At 55.0% G+C, this 15,781-nt stretch overlaps 1 protein-coding gene across 1 annotated transcript in view; it reads left to right on the plus strand.

Moving 5' to 3' along the window:
- COL13A1 (collagen type XIII alpha 1 chain) overlaps nucleotides 1-15,781 on the plus strand; it is a 79,115-nt gene that overhangs the window by 46,638 nt on the left and 16,696 nt on the right. Inside the window, exons 20-31 of the mRNA XM_064594743.1 lie at nucleotides 936-989; nucleotides 2,140-2,184; nucleotides 2,572-2,640; nucleotides 3,693-3,716; nucleotides 5,626-5,679; nucleotides 6,710-6,754; nucleotides 7,135-7,287; nucleotides 7,890-7,988; nucleotides 9,320-9,364; nucleotides 11,630-11,671; nucleotides 12,552-12,578; nucleotides 13,529-13,609. Of these exons, the coding sequence (XP_064450813.1) occupies nucleotides 936-989; nucleotides 2,140-2,184; nucleotides 2,572-2,640; nucleotides 3,693-3,716; nucleotides 5,626-5,679; nucleotides 6,710-6,754; nucleotides 7,135-7,287; nucleotides 7,890-7,988; nucleotides 9,320-9,364; nucleotides 11,630-11,671; nucleotides 12,552-12,578; nucleotides 13,529-13,609 (738 nt within the window). The remainder of the gene's footprint in view (nucleotides 1-935; nucleotides 990-2,139; nucleotides 2,185-2,571; nucleotides 2,641-3,692; nucleotides 3,717-5,625; nucleotides 5,680-6,709; nucleotides 6,755-7,134; nucleotides 7,288-7,889; nucleotides 7,989-9,319; nucleotides 9,365-11,629; nucleotides 11,672-12,551; nucleotides 12,579-13,528; nucleotides 13,610-15,781) is intronic.

Raw genomic sequence — 15,781 nt, forward strand, 5'->3', positions numbered from 1 at the left:
TACACACATTCATTCCACCCACCTGCTGCTGTGGGCGGGGCCCTGCCTGGGCTGCGAGGCTGCAGAGAACCTACCCTCAGCTTGCTCACAACCCAGCAGGAGAAGCAGACCCACAATTCACAGGGGTATCGTGGTGGGGGCCAGAAGGAAGCCCACAGACAGACAAGATGAAGTGGCCGAAAAGGTCTCGGGCGAACCCCCACATGCCCATCTGACCGTGGCAGGAATAGAGCCTCCCTGGCTTGAGCACCAGCTTTGCTAATGGTGGCCCTGCCCCCAGGGCTCCAGGACATCCCCAGGGTCGGAGTCTGACCCCACGGGGTGTTGATCCCTGGCAGGTTTTGGGTTTTGATTTGGGGTCAGGGAAGCCTGATCACTACTGTCCCTGCATTCTGGGACACAAGAGGGGAAAGTTAGAAGACTGTTCCCAAGCCCGTGTCCTCCTTCAGGGCCAGGCAAAGTGCTGACTAAGGGAAGTATGCGTGGGGGGGGCCTCCTCCCATCTCTCTCTGTGCCTCCCATCCTAGGCCTCTTGGGCCCCCTCCCTCCATGCCCGGAGGCTTCATGGTCCCCTCTGTCTCCCAGGCGGGACTGCTGAGATGTGCCTTCCCCGGTGCTTTAGGTTCCAAAATGACCTACCTCCCGGTAGCTGGGGGTGCATGGCGGTCCCCACCTGGGAGCTGCAACAGAGCTGGCTTGTGTGTTAACCAGAACTGAGGAGTGCCTGCACTGCGGGCTGGACCCCAGGAAGTGGTGCAGAACTCAGAGGAGGAAAGGGGCAGACAGGGAAGGCTGCCAGGAGGAGGTGAGACCCAGACTGGGCCCACGGGTGGGCGGGAGGCAGATGAGAAGAATGAGGTAAGTCAGTAGAAGCCAGTGCAGACAAAGACAGAGATCCAAAGACACCTAACACCCATGTCTCTCTTCTTCCCCAGGGAGAAGCTGGGGTTGATGGCCAGGCCGGCCCCCCAGGACGGCAAGGAGACAAGGTACAGAGGCTCACAGTTCTGAGATGAGGTCAGCTTGGGAGTTCAAGCCCCAGCTCAGGGAGAGCAAGTGTGGTGGCCGGCCCTGCAGCCAGACCCCCGGGGCACAAAGCTGATGGGGCGTGACTCCGGGTGGCCATCTCTCCTGCTGGCTGGGGAGAGCCTTCCATGGAGTCAGCAGTCATGCAAAGGCTGGTCCAGGGTCAGACACTTGGGCTGGGGCAGGACCCAGAACCCCTGCTTCTGTTAGCTTCCACGCCCCTGGTAAAGGTGGGGCTCCCACTTCTCCCCAGCTACTTCCTGTGGGAGGGTCAGGTCGGGGCTGCCCTGTCCCTCACGGTGCTCAGGGACGAAAATGCTCTGGGGGGAGGGAGGGTAGGGGCAGGTCATCAGCAGGTGACAGTGGCTCGACATTCCACGAGCTGATCGGCTTCAGGGTCGTGTGGAATTAAGTTATATTAAAGGCTCTGTTGTCCCTTTACATACACTTTCTGTCTTGATTTTTAAAATTTGTCTCTGATGTTAACATTGTCCCAGAACCATTGGGACTGAGGTTTGTTTTCATGCATTCCCCATAGTTCTGTCCTGTTTCCAACAGCAATAACCCCCAACCCCACCCAGCGGGGAGGTTGAGCGCTCCTAGTGCCTTCCGCTGAACTCCCTTTCTCCATCCGGCAGTTTGGGGCTATCACATGCAGAGAGGCCCCTGAAAGAACCCATCGTCCCTCCATGGCAATTATTGACCCCTCAGGTCACGGACTCTTGCTCTGTGAGCCGAATGGAAATAAACAGAAGCAAAGGGCCTGGTCCTCCGAAGAGGTGGCTGCCATAGGGGGCGGGGGAGAGGTGGCCAGGCAGACACGGGTCACAGGTGCAGTCCCTAGCAACTAGCCCAGACCAGGAAGAAGGTCTTTCAGCAAGAAGCCAGAGGAGCCCAGAGGCGCTGGGAGGCCCAGAGGAGGTGAGGCAGGTAGAGATGCTCCTGAAGGGAAGGAGCCTGCACTTCCCTACAGGAAGGTCGGCAGCCTCTTGGCCTGAGTGAAGATGAGCCTCCCAGCCCCTCCAGGGCCCCTTACAATGGCCCCTCTGGGGACAGCAGGTGCTCTCGGATCCAGCCTTATCCCTCTTTCACTCCAATTTTGTCATGCAACAGGGGGAGCCTGGAGCAGCTGGAGACCAGGGACCAGCCGGCCCCAAGGTACGTGCATCTTCCCCGGAGTCAGAGCACAACATCTCGCTCCCCTGGGGTCACAGTGTGAATGGCTGGACTCTGGGCCTTGAACGGGAGGGAGGGAGAGAGACCTCTTTCTACGGTCATGGCAGCCATGATGGGACTCGGTCTTCTCTAGGTCTGTCTAGACCAGAGTCTGTCGCATAGAGTCTTCTGTGTTTGTTCTAGAACCTCTAGGCATCCTCTCTCAGTGTGGGGAAGCCCCTGACTCCCCGGCCTGCAGCTCTGGGTCCTCCCGCGTGCAGCCAGGCAAAGCCCGCCTTGGCTACGATCCCACCTGGTAGAGAGTAGGCAGCCTTGCGCCCCCGTCCCTACTGGCCCCGGCCTGGGGTTGAGGCCACATTTGTCTTGCAGGGCACCAAGGGGGAACCAGGGAAAGGAGAGATGGTGGACTACAACGGAAACATCAACGAGGCTCTCCAGGTGAGTGGGAGCTGGCCCAGAGACTAGAGATCGGGAGGCGCTCAGAGACCTCTGGGCGCTGCACCACGGCCCTATGAGGGGGCACTTCAATGCCCCCACTAGTGTGCTTGAGGGCAGGCTATTGGGCAGAGCTTCCAGGAGAGTGTCCCCCTTGCTCTCTCTCCCTTGGCCTCTGTCTCCAGCCTCCGGGCAAATGCACCCCCTTCATTTGGCCACCAGGTGGCCTGGCTCTTGGTCTGGCCCTGCCAGCAGGCTATCCTGGCTCTGGGGAACAGAGCACCATAACTGGAGCATCCTGGCACCCTGGGGGGTGCTGCTGGTCCATCCAGGGTTCTGGAGCCCCAGGTCTTCAATAACCGTGGGGTCATTTTGTGGGGAGTTGTGGGGGAAGGGGAGCCCTGTATGTTGTAGGATGTTTCGCAGCATCCCTGGTCTCTATCCACTAGATGCCAGGAGCACCCCACCCCCTGTTGACAGCCAAAATATGTCTCCAAATGTCCCCGGGGGCCAAACGCCACCCCCAGGTGGAGAACCATCCCTTTAAAGGAAACTCTGTACCTCTGTGGATCCATTTACGTGGTGTACGATCCTGTCTCCATGCCAACAATCGTCCCCCTGGTTTCTTGAGTGGCTCTGTATCTTCCTATTCTGCATTCGTTGTTTACGAGGAAGTATGTCAGAGCCTTGAAATCTGGGTTCTGGGGAAGAGGAGAGAACAGGGGAGGGTCCCAGTCAGTGATCAGGGAGAAGCAGAGACGTTGTGTCCTCCCTCTTTGGCAAAGTGAAGGGAAGCGGGCAGTCCGTTTCAGGGCCTGTTTGAGTCTGGTGTAGGACAGCTTCAGATCAGCCTGGGTGAGATATAGAGCATTCTCTGCCCAGTCTCTGTGAACCTTGGGGAGAGGTGGGAGCGGCATGCGGTTGGGAGGCACGGAGCCCACCTTACTGTGCTCCTAAGGGGGACCCAGCTCCCATGTTTCCATGCCTGGGCCTAGGGGACCCTCCAGATGGCCCTTGACTTGTTCTTCAACTGATTGCATGGCATTGGTTTTTAGGAGATCCGAACGCTGGCCTTGATGGTAAGTCTTCCTCCTTCCCTTGGGCACCGGGCTGAGGGCTGGGGGGCCCGGGCGGGGGGTTGGGGGCCAGGGGAGGGCAAGGACTTGAGGTCTGGCCTCCAGAAAGCCGGTGCAGGTCTGCTGGGTTAGGACTGACCCTGAAGTGCCGGGGCAGAGGGTGATCCAAGCCTCAGCAGGGGCTCTCCGGAGCCTCCCCTACCCCGGGGCAAGGGGGGGAGGTCCCTGCTATCCTCTGGAGTGGCTCTTCACCCATTCCACTGCGCACTCTTGTCGCAGCGTAGATGCTGGGTCCCCGTGAAGCCGCGTCAAGGAGATGGAGGTACAAAGGAGGATGCTTTTATGTTTCTTGTACTCAACCTTCAGCTCATAAAATCCATAACCCTAAAAAATCAGGAGCTACTCAACGTCCATGTTTTCACCTTTCCTAGAAATCAATTTCATTTTCTGCACTTGGAAAACCAGTGAATTCCAAGCCCAGATTTTGCATGCGTACCTACTACCAGTGACAGGCCTGTGGATTTTTGTAGTGAATACTTATAGTTAAAACAACTACCATGAGGTTTAACATCCAGGAGGAGAGAAGAAAGGAGATCCCAAAGTTCTCAAACTATTGGAATTTCATCTCACTTAATGTTTTATTTTTATTTTTTTAAAGATGTTATTTATGTATTTGAGAGAGAGAGAGAGCATGCGCACACACACACACAAACATGAGTGGGGGGAGGGGCAGAGGGAGAAGCAGACTCCCCGCTGAGCAGGGAGCCTGACGCGGGGCTTGATCCCAGGACCCTGTCGCGGGGCTCGATCTCAGGACCCTGACGCGGGACTCGATCCCAGGACCCTGACGCGGGGCTCGATCCCAGGACCCTGACGCGGGGCTCGATCCCAGGACTCCAGGATCATGACTTGAGCCGAAGCCAGATGCTTAACCCACTGAGCCATCCAGGCGCCCCTGATTTCGCTTACTATTTTTAGTGGCCGTGTGCCACCGAACACTTGGGGATGTACAGCCCCAGACTCAAACACCAATCACATCATGCCTCAACCCCAGAGCTTGGTATTAACATCACGTGATTCTAAAATCAATGAGCTCCATCTGGGGACATTAAAATATATTATTTGAAATAGCTATCCAAAACAAAACTTTCATGGAATCTTTCTTTCGTTTAAAGTCAACTTTGAGGTATAATTTACATACCATGAAATGTACCCACTTCAGCTGTGACGTTTGATGAGCTTCGACAAATGTATATACCCATGTATCCACCACCCCAGGCACTCCAGAAAGTTCTTTTATGTGCCTCAGGAGTCGATCCCACACCTACCCTCAGCCCCCGGACACCACTGATCTGCTTTCTGTCGTGGTGGATTCGATCTGTCTTTTCTGGAGTATCATCTGAGTGGAATTGTGCAGCCTAGCCGCCTGTGTCTGGCTTCTTTAGCTCAGCAAAGAATGTCTGGGTTGCAACCATGACATGGCAGACCCTGTGCTTGCTTAATTTTTCACTGCTGAGTAATATTCCATTGGATGGGTATTGCACACCTGCACCTATTGATGGATATTTGCCTTGTTTCCTGGAGGCATTTTGAAGTCCCTATCGGGGGAGGTGAAATTTATCTTCTTGGAGCCCAGGGGTGCTCGGAGGGAGGACGAGGGGCTGGTAGGCGTGGCTCCAGGATCCCCCCCACCCCCAACCCCAACACTCTAACCCAGACACACTCAGTGCTTATCCACTTTACATTGTAGAGTCCCCGTGCTATTTCCTTTACAAAAAAATGTTCCTGCCACTGATGAGATGTTTGAAAATGACTGATCCCCATAAACTAGCCTCCCCATACATCCCCCTGGCAACAGACCACCCCTCCTTGGGTGGAAAGTTCTTCCACAGGTCTTTCTTTTATTTCCTAGGGGCCCCCTGGTCTTCCCGGACAAATCGGCCCACCCGGAGCCCCAGGCCAGAAGGTAACACTTGTCCTGACAAGGGAGATGCAGACCCCACAGAGGCACTGCCTGTGTCCCCGAGTGCGGGAGCCAGCGGGGGACCCTCCCATCTTCCCTGCGGAGCCACCACTGCAGCCTGGCCTCTGACTCCTCCCACTGCTCCCAGGCACCCCAGGCCCTGTCTTGCCCCCATGACAGCCACCCCCACTCCTGCCACCTCACTCTGCCATTCTTCCCTGCTGTCTGACTTGGGCTCCCGTAATTCACAGGCTTCTGTTCTGTGGTAGAGCTTGGGTCTAGACAAGCCACTGCTCCGGACAGAATCACGAGGGGACCCCGAGCCCCCCATCAGGGAACACGGCACTTGAGCTCCTCCCCGACCTCCCCCCTCCTTTGCTCCCCACCTTTGCTCCCCTTTAGACTCTGCCTCACCCGCGTGATTTTCTCAGAAAGCCCTGCATGTTTGCACCTCTGTCCTCTGCTCATGAGGGCCCCTGCCCTGAAGTTCCTTCCCCTCTTCCCTACCTTTCCAAGTCCTCATATTTCAAGCCCAACTCCAAGGCCACCTCCTCCTTGAAGGCTCCCCTGATCTACCAGGCAGAATTCACTGCCCCTTCCTCTCTGCTCCTCTCATAGCATCGTTATGCCTTGGTGATGTGGCTCATTCTTCACTGGCCTCAAAGACAGAGGCCAGGCCTCTTTTATCTCCCTCCCTGACCTAAAGAAAGGGACTGGGTTGATGTGAAGATGCAGGGAGCTCCCTGTGGGGCGGGCAGGACAGGAGGGCTGGGCTGGGAGCCTGGGGTACCCAGGGTGCTCAGAGGCAGCGTGCAAGATTGTGGCCAACACGTGGCCTGCGGAGCCAGGACCTAGCTGCCTGCTGCGCACACCCCAGGCCTCATGCGCACAGCTCTGCCCTGGGGTCCTCTCCTTGAAATGGAGGCAGTGCAAGTACAGAGCTCCGGGGTGACCCTGGCACTGACGCAGCGTGCCGTAAATGACAGTGCCTCTTCCCTGCTCTGACACTGACCTTCTCTTGTTCCGGCCACAGGGGGAGATCGGACTTCCAGGCCCTCCAGGACACGATGGGGAAAAGGTAAGAACAGATGCCCTGGATGAGTGTCCGAAGAGGGACCTTGACCTGGGCTGCTGGGGGACGGTGGGCGGTGGGAGCCAAAGGCTCTGGAAGAGGCCCAGATGTGAGCCTTGTGGGGAAGGGAGTGGGGGCGTGTGGGGGCCAATCCTGCAGGAGCCTGAGCCCCACATGCTGGCCCCAGAGGAGCCAGGAAGACCTAGTTGGGACGGGCTGGGGCTGGTGCTGAGGTTTCTCCGATTCCGAGGGAGGTGGACAGGCTCTTCGCCTGGGCCAGTCAAGCACAGAAGAGCCATGTCCTTTGGACTTCCCATTCTTTCGTGCTCTCTCTCTCTACCCCCTCCATCAGTGTCTATAATAAATGTTGCTAATATCTTCTAAAGGGACCTCGAGGCAAGCCAGGAGACATGGGCCCTCCCGGTCCCCAAGGCCCCCCAGGAAAGTTTGGACCTACAGGAATGAAGGGAGAACACGGACACCCGGGGAGCCCAGGAGAGAAGGGGGAGAAAGGGGAGACAGGACAGGCGGGCCCACCGGTGAGTGCCAGGGCGGGCCGGCCAGGACCCTACCCTGGGACGCATGCCTGCCTGCGTGGGGGCACCACGCCCAGCATGGCTTCTGTAGCCCAGGCTGGAAACCTGGGGTCCGGAGTTTGGGGGCCGGGGACTCCCCTGGGTTTCCCTCAAGCCCCTGGCTTTATGAAGGCCAGTTGCCCACCTCCCCCCCAAAAGAGAAGGGGCCTATTCTGTCATCTCCTGTGTCTTTGGGAAAGTCCTTGAGGCTTGCAGGACCTCTGTTTTCTCATCTCTAAAATGGGGCTAATCATGCCCTCCCTGGATACTTCCCTGGGTTGTTGGGAAGGTGATGAGGTCATGGGTGTCATCCTGCGTCTTTGGCAAGCATGCAGAAGCCCGACACCCAGGGGAGGCCGCCTGTACAGAGAAAGCACCTTGCCCAGCCCGACGAGGCTGCTGACTTGACCCGGGCGTCTTCCATGTGCATCAGTGGTTTTCTTCTGTGAAATGGGCACCACCCTAGACCCCTGCCCTTGAAGGAAGGGAGTGCATGCCACAGTTGGTCACAGATGTTCAAGCGATGCCCTCGCTCTTGACTAACAGAGATCTTTGTCAATCTGTAGGGTCTAGACGGCCCAACTGGGGAGAAAGGAGAACCAGGTGGCCAAGGGAGACCCGGAGCAACAGGATTGCCCGGCCCTACCGGGCTCCCGGGATTTACAGTAAGGCGAGAGGGTGGGGTATCGAGGTTGTCAGCAGGCCACTGTGGATGAGGGCATGCGAGCGAGGGTGCCCCTCACAGTGGTCACCAGCCTAGCGGATGCCTGGCCTGCAACGAGGCTGCACTAACCCCCGCCTGCCTGGCCTTTTGTTGGGGTGGGGGGCGCTGGCGGGTCCTCTCAATGAACATCTACTCCGTGCAGACCACTGGAGTGTGAATACCGGTTCCCACTTCTCAGGTCACAGCACGGTGGCCTCTGCCTTCAGGCACCAGCCTGGCTCGAAAGTGCTAGAGTCTTAGACTCAGAATTCTCCTCTTAGAAGTATAAAAAACCTCAGAGGTCAAACAGTCCCACCTGTGACCTCGGGAGCTACTCCCCAAGGCTGCCCGACTCAGCTGGGACAGGCAGGCAACTCCCAGACTCCTGACGTGTCCCCTCCACCGCGGAGCAGCTCCAGGCTGCAGGGACTGCTCCTGGATGTGGTGCGGAAGCTTCCTCATCAACCGCCCACCCCTGGCCCTCGCCCTGCACCTAGAGCCAGAGTCATTTCTGTAGCTGCGTAACGAATCACAAATTCAGCGGCTGAAAACAATGCGCACTTCTGATCTCAGTGTCTGGGGGTCAGGAGTCCAGGCTCGCCTCCACCGGGTCCTCTGCCCGGGGGCTCTCACGAGGCTGTGGTCAAGCCACTGGTCTACATGCTCATTCTCTTCCAGGCTCGCCACTGTCAGCGTAAGTTGGTGCCTTGCCACAGCCGGACGGCGGCCCTCAGCTCCTAGGGGCTGCCCACGGTTCCCGGCCACAGGCTCTTGCCCACGGCAGGCAGTTCACATTAGAGCAGCTTGCTTGTTCAAGGCCAAGGCCAGCCAGAGTCTCTGTCAGTGCCTGCGGCCAACACAGGGCTCTCTTTGTGTGTGTGTGTGTGTGTGTGTGTGTGTGTGTGTGTGTGAGAGTGAGATAACCTGAACGTAGGCACGTTATAATTTGTAACATGAGCCTGTAACATTATCACAGGAGTGACATCCCATCACCTGGGCCATAAGACATATTCTATTGGTTAGAAACAGGTCACAGATCACCGCAGGGTCCACACATGATATCAGCCTCTCCTCCCACGTACTGGGACCTCAGATCCCCGAAGACTGTAATCTTGGGCCCCCTGCCCAGTCTTCATACTGCAGGCTGACTGTCCCCTCACCCTCCGAGGTGGTCCTTGACGACACCTCGGCCTCGTCTAGTCCCGGTCTAGTTTGTCACAGATGTGAGGGTGTCCCTGTGCCCAGCGCCCCCGAGTGCCAGCACCCACAGCGTATGGTGTTTTGTGCCCACAGGGAGAGAAAGGAGAGCCCGGGGAGAAGGGGGAGCCAGGAGTAGAGGTAGGTTGTGCGGCTTGGCCTTCTGTGTCATGGGGGGTATTTGACAGGGACCTCGTCAGCCCCCAGTCCTTCCAGGATGCCCTGCATTTCCGTGCTCTAGAAGGAAAGGCACAGGTGCCTGACATGGGGAACAAGCAAGAAGCCGAACATTCACTGAGCTCGGTAGCCCGGCCTCGGAGCCCCGGGGTGCAGTCCCCCCACTGGTGTTCACAGAGCCCCCGCTGTGTTTCCTTCCCAGTGCTAGAGTCTGGAGGTAGGAAAAGAAACAGAACCTCCTCTGTGCAGTGAACGGTCCCCAGCAGCAAGCGCTAGAATGGTGAGCCGTTCCAGGAGCTGGGTGAGCATCCTAGAAGATGGGTCCTTTGAGCAGGATCTTAAGGACTGTGTAGGAGTTTGCCTGGAAGCTCGAGAAGTAAGCTTTCCAGAGAGATGCATTCTACTCTGCGAGGTGTGGTGGTGAAGGGAAGAGGAGAGAGCAGTGGGGAGAGAGGTCCTGGGGATGGAGGCCAGGTTCTCATAAGATGAGAGAGAATCAGGCATATTTGGGGCATATCAGGGAAAGAGCCCAGAAAGCAACAGAGTTCAGCATCACGTGAGGGAGAGGATGCTTGGTGGGAGTTCCTGTGCCACACAGACAGAGCCAGGGGAGGGACCACCAAGGCTGTACAGCCCCGGAGAGGTCACCTTCAGTGTCACCAGGGCCCGCCCACACTCAGGGAAGCGAACTTGATGAGATGGTATGTTCCTGAGTTGGAGACGGATGGCCTCCTGATAAAATGCTCCGAGATTCAGGAAAAGCACTACACACACAGAAATGTTCCTTCCAGAAGGAAGTAAAAATTGGAAACAGGCTACGTTTCTAACAAGAAGGAAATGATTCAATAACTTATGGTAATCATACTAATGGTATAATAGTCCCTGTGTTTGGGAGCGTTCCTTGTGCCAAGCCGGGCTCCAGGCCCTAGCCGGGGAGTAACTCATTTTGTGCCGCTCAGTCAAGACATGGAAAGGAGGCTTGTGCGGAACATGCAAAAAAAAAAAAAAAGTAGAAAACCGGGTTTTGGGTTAAATGCAAAACAGCAGAGAATCAAATTATATATAAAAAATCATTGTTAAGCATGGACATATATTTATGTACATTTTATGCATCAAAAAAAGAGTGGAAGGAAGTAAAGCAGAATATTAGGAGTATTCACGTACTTATTCTTTCCATTCTTTCAATTCCCTGTAATTTACAAAATATTTTAATGGGTCTGTTATTACTTTAAGTTTTTTTATTTTCAAAATTACCGTACAGTAAAATTGACTTTTGGGGGGGGGGTGTATAGGTCTGTGAATTTTATTTAATACATTCGTAGGTCTGTGTAGCTACCACCACAATCAGGATACATGAATCACTTATTTATAATAGAGAAAGAAAGCAGTGAACTTTTTAAGAAAAGAATATGGAGTTTCCAGAGATTGAGCTGAGAAGTCCATGGATCCGAGAGACATGAGAGGGACCCGGCCTGCCCAAGTTCAGGGGCTCCTCTTTGGTGGCCTGACAGAGGGGTCACCACTCTGGCCATACTCTGTGAGATTCGAACCCCGAGAAGGCAAGAAGAGCCCCAAAGTTGAGATGGGGTGACCAGCTCAGAAAGAAGCAGGCAGGTCTCCCTCTTGCCTCCCTCCTGCCTTTAATTAAAGGGAAGCAGAGACCAGCAGTCTCTGTTACAAACCCTAGGGAACTTGAGGGACATTTTCAAAAGCTGCTCAGCCTCCCCCCATTCCATAGAACCAATCTCTGCTCCTGTAAGCCAAAGGTCTCAAGTTCAAATGCCAGGCACACAACAAATGAATGCAAAGTTCCAGGTCACAGACAATAGGGAGTGGTGGGGACTGGGGTAATCTAAAGATTTCATGCCCCACCTGGAGGGGAAAGGTTTTATTCAGTTCCAGGCAATTATGGCCATGCATGAACAAGGGCCTACTGCTGCCAGGTTTTTCTCTTTTCTTTCTTTCTTTTTTTTTTTTCAAGAAAATCTGGAAGTCTAGACTTTTTGACAGCATTTCCTGGCAATATGTGGGGTTTTGTTGGTTTTTTTTTCCAACATTGTGCAGGTTAATGAGTTGCTATGAGTTTCTGCCCTGTTCTCAGCCTTCTTTGGGGAGACCACATGCTGGGCAGTTCTGTCCCCCTCTGGCTTGGACCGTGGACCATGTCAGAAGGGGAAGCCACTTGGAATGTAACAGGGGGTGGGCTAACCATCTCCCTTTGGATTCTAGGTTTCTGGGCCTCCAGGGCCAGAGGGGCCCCCCGGACCTCCGGTAAGTGGGGAGGGCTTGTCAGCATTTCAGCCCACTGTGACTGGGTCCCTACCATCCCCTCCCCCCTGGCAGTTGCTGTCACCTCTTCCTCCCAGGGTGGGATTTTCTCATCCACGAGCCCCTCCCTACTCCTTTGCCCTCCCATGTTAAACCGGCACCATGTCAATGACACCAAAGAGACTGGGCATTGCCGGCTCTCCTGGAAACAGTTGACTGGCATGGCAGCCGCGGGGTCTGGTTCCACCACCCCGCAGGAGTCCCTCTGTCACTAAGCTCTGCCCTTTGCTGTCAGATGCCTGCTCTCCCCCTTCCTCCTTCCTGCTAACCAGCAGCAAAAACATCTGGATTAAGATGGAAAGTGATGTAAAACCAGCCCCACTGGATTGGCCTTTCCAGGTGACAGGTGAAAAGATGGGGCTTTTATAGGGCCCCTAAGCATCCTAAACCAATAGAGGCTGGTCCTTCCTTTGCAGGGTTCCCAGGCCCATGGCACTGTGTCACCCATTGTCATTGGCAGAAGTAGTAGTAAGAACAATGGCAGCCAGCATTTACCGAGACTTCTTACGTGCCCGACATTGCTCCAAGCACTTCGCATCCATAAATCTAATCAACCTTTGCTGTGTTCCTTCTGCATCTTCCTTTCATGAGGCTCTAGGTCAGCTGTGGGGGTCACAGAGACACAGTCAGTCCCTGGTTGGGGAGGCCTGGCTCAGACTCCACCCGAGGGAGCCCCAAGCACAAACCCCCTTAGCATTCCCTCCACTTCCCCTGGGCAGGGACCCCAGGCCCTTGCGCTTTTGTGGTCCAACTTGCGGACGAGGTGTTTTTGACTTACCTAGAAATGCATTTCTGATGTGCCTTGTTTTGATTCCAAACGCAGGGGCTCCAAGGTGTTCCTGGACCAAAGGTAAGAAGAGGTCATGTGACAGGTGCTGGCGGGGGAGGGAAGGGGCAGTGTCAGAGAGGGCCGAAAAGAAGGAAAGTCCTTCGGAGACGGGTGGCTCAGCCAGTCCCTTCCCTAAATGGAATCGTGTTGACACTGGCCAGTGGCTACAACCAGGAGAGAATGAAGTCCTTTTACCATCCATCATTGACACTGGGCAGGCTTCCGATTTAGAATTTTCCCATCCATTAATCCACCCTATGAGTAACGGGTTGGATTCTTAGCAAAGGAGGAAATCCTTTTCCAAGTAACCTGCCCCAGACCTTTCACTCACCCTGAAGTAGGGTGGAGACAGGGAGGGGTGTAGTGTGGGCCCCCTCCATGGGTCCAAGCCCATTGGTCTCTGGCCTGGGGGGGGTCTCCCAATCTCCCCCTTCAAAAGCATTTCAGCTGGGTAAGAGGGCCTTAGGACTGATGGCATATTGTCCCGTGCCCCCCAATATTCCTCAAGAGACTGTTGGGCAATTTTTTGTCCCAATTAGTTGGGGAGCCTCAGAGCTCCCATGCTGGCATTCCAGGCACCTGCCAGCCAATCTCCCATGCTGGCATTCCAGGCACCTGCCAGCCAATCTCTGCAGGGCCCCAGTTTTCCTGCTCTGCAAACGGTCACTTCTGCCCCAGCCTGACCTAGAACTGCCCTGTGGGTCTTTCTCTGCTCCACCCATCCCCTTTTCCTTTGGGGACCTCACAGTTACCACAGGGATACTGAGGAGTCTAATGGAGGTAGAACCAGGCTAGGAATTCAAGGATTCTTAGAGTCTCCATCCGTGGGCCAGCCACCTCTGCCCCCTCCTTCCTCCATCCTCTACCTGCCCCCATCTCCCCAACCCACCCCTATCTCCAGGATCCCAGGATGCAAGAACGAGTTGTCTGAGACATACCCTTGTGTGATCTCCCCCCTCCCTTTCCTTCAGGGGGAAGCAGGACTAGATGGAGCAAAAGGAGAGAAGGGTGTCCAGGGAGAGAAAGGAGATCGAGGGCCGCTGGGATTACCCGTAAGTATCTCAGAGCCAGCAAGCCTGTGAGGAGCCTAGCTGGGTGGTCCTGAGGAGGCTGGGGTGGCGTGCAGGACCCTGGGAGAAGGCTCTGCAAAACTGGGGGTTCTAAAGTTCTGAGCATTCCAGAACATGCCATGTGGTTTTGCTTTCCTACCTGGGCAAGACTATAGACTCTAGTTCCCTTCCCGAGGGCTTCCTCTGGGCCAGGTCCCGACCTGGGTGTCGGAGGTAATGCAGAGCTAAATAAGACAGGGCCCCCTACCCAAGGAGCCCCCAGCTGGAGAGCCTCAAGTGGCCTGAGAACAGCCTCAGGCCCTACATGTGCCTGATTCGGAGGCAATAAAAATCTGCCCTTAATGGGAGCCAAGCTTGGAGAACCTGGGAGCAACAAGATGGTGAAATGTTCTCCAACTCTCACCTATTTCCCTATCTTCAGCACTGGCTACAGCAGAAAAGCTTGTACAAAGGCAGATTCTCTGGTCCCAGCAGGCTAAGGCCACTCAGATCTCTCATCTCAGCCTGCCCTGAGATCAGACCCCAGGTGGGGGCGAGGTGCTGCTCGGGAGGCATCTACATTTCCAGATGTGGGGGCCTGGCCTGGGCGAATCTTTTGCCCCAAGCTCCAGTGGGCTCCTGGCCTCATCACTGCCTCCCCTATGTCCAGGTGCATGCCCTCTACCACCCACCCTGGAGCCCTGGGCTTCCTCCTCCCTCACCCCCCAGTGGGGCTGACACTCTTTGTGGCTTGGTTTTCGGAAGCTGGAATGGACGTCACGGATCCATCTACTCATTTTACTGATGGGCCCAGAGAAGAGAGAGTCACTTGAGGTCACATATGAAGTCAGTGGTTAGGCCATGCCAGAGGCCGCTCCTTTGCTGAGGCCATCGCCTTGCAAAGGGGCTCTTTCCAGCCACTGGGGCTTCCTCTGTCCTGGGCACGAGGCCAGTTCCCACCCTGGGAAGCCATAAAGAGCAGAAGAACAAAGAGAAGCCCAATTACCCCAGCTTGGCAGAGCTTGAAGGTCTGGTTAATATAATCACAGCAACCAAACAGCAAAATCAATAGGTATGATTACACCCTCATTAGTGCATCAGAGGTAGGACATGTAAGGAGCTGATGTGCCTGACAGACTACAGGGAACTGATGACTTTAACAGACATTTTCCCATGTCTTCAGCTGTGTCCAGAATGTTTAAGTACTCCTCACTAGAAAAGAGCCTTCCTGCCCGCACTCAACCACAAATCTCCCCTTGTCCACCTTCAGGGCCCCAAGGCCCTCGTGCATACTGGAGAATTTAGTCTGGGGTCGAAATGCAAATGGCGCAGAGACCAAACAAGTTATATAAACAAAGAAAATGCCAGAGGAAAGACAAAAGTGCCCAGTCTGTCTTTAAGTTGTCAACTTTCAGTAGAGACATGGGTACAGAGAAATACTTTTGCTAGCTTAAGAAAACAACACAGCATCTCCACATATGGCAACGAATGGGGACTTCAGAGAGGCAAGAGGGAGTGGTGGGGACTGGGGCATGCTGGAGGCCATGCATCCCTTCTTAAGGAGAGCAGTCCCTCCTCTGTTCAGCTGTCGTCTGGGGGGAATGAGGGCCCAGTACTTCCAGATGGTCTCATTTTTCCAAGGAAGCTGGACATCTGGCATTTTATGTGAAATCTCCCCATTTTCTAACATTAAATCAAAATTACTTGCAACTCCGCAGACCAAACCAAATATGTCAGTGGCCTGCACATGGCCTGAAAACCACCAGTCCGTGCCCCTGCTCCAGATGTCTCAAGATAACTTGGTATTGGTACTGCGTAGACAAAGTTTGTGGATATTTAGTTGAAGTTCTGATTTTCAGCTTCACCTCCATAGTTTATGCCATAGAGTAGCAGCCTGTTTTTCCAGAACATCCTATGGAATTCTTCCTGTTGGCCCTATGGAAGTGGTTCTCAGTGCTGGCTACACACTGGAGTTGCCTGGAGCTTTTCAAACAAGTCATTACCCTGGCCTCACTCTTGGAGACTCTGGTTGAATTGGGGTGGGGGAGGGCCCAAGCATCTCTATTATTTTACGCTCCCCCTCTCCCCTCAGGAAATGCTGATGATGCCGTGGGGTGGAGAACCTCAGCTCTCTAGGCCATGAGTCAGGATCATCCCAGAAGTTTGTGATCCTAA

This window comes from Mirounga angustirostris, unplaced genomic scaffold (assembly GCF_029215605.1).
Source record: "Mirounga angustirostris isolate CCGP_5_RB_7025 unplaced genomic scaffold, mMirAng1.0.hap1 SCAF_6, whole genome shotgun sequence".
Taxonomy (NCBI): Eukaryota; Metazoa; Chordata; class Mammalia; order Carnivora; family Phocidae; genus Mirounga; species Mirounga angustirostris.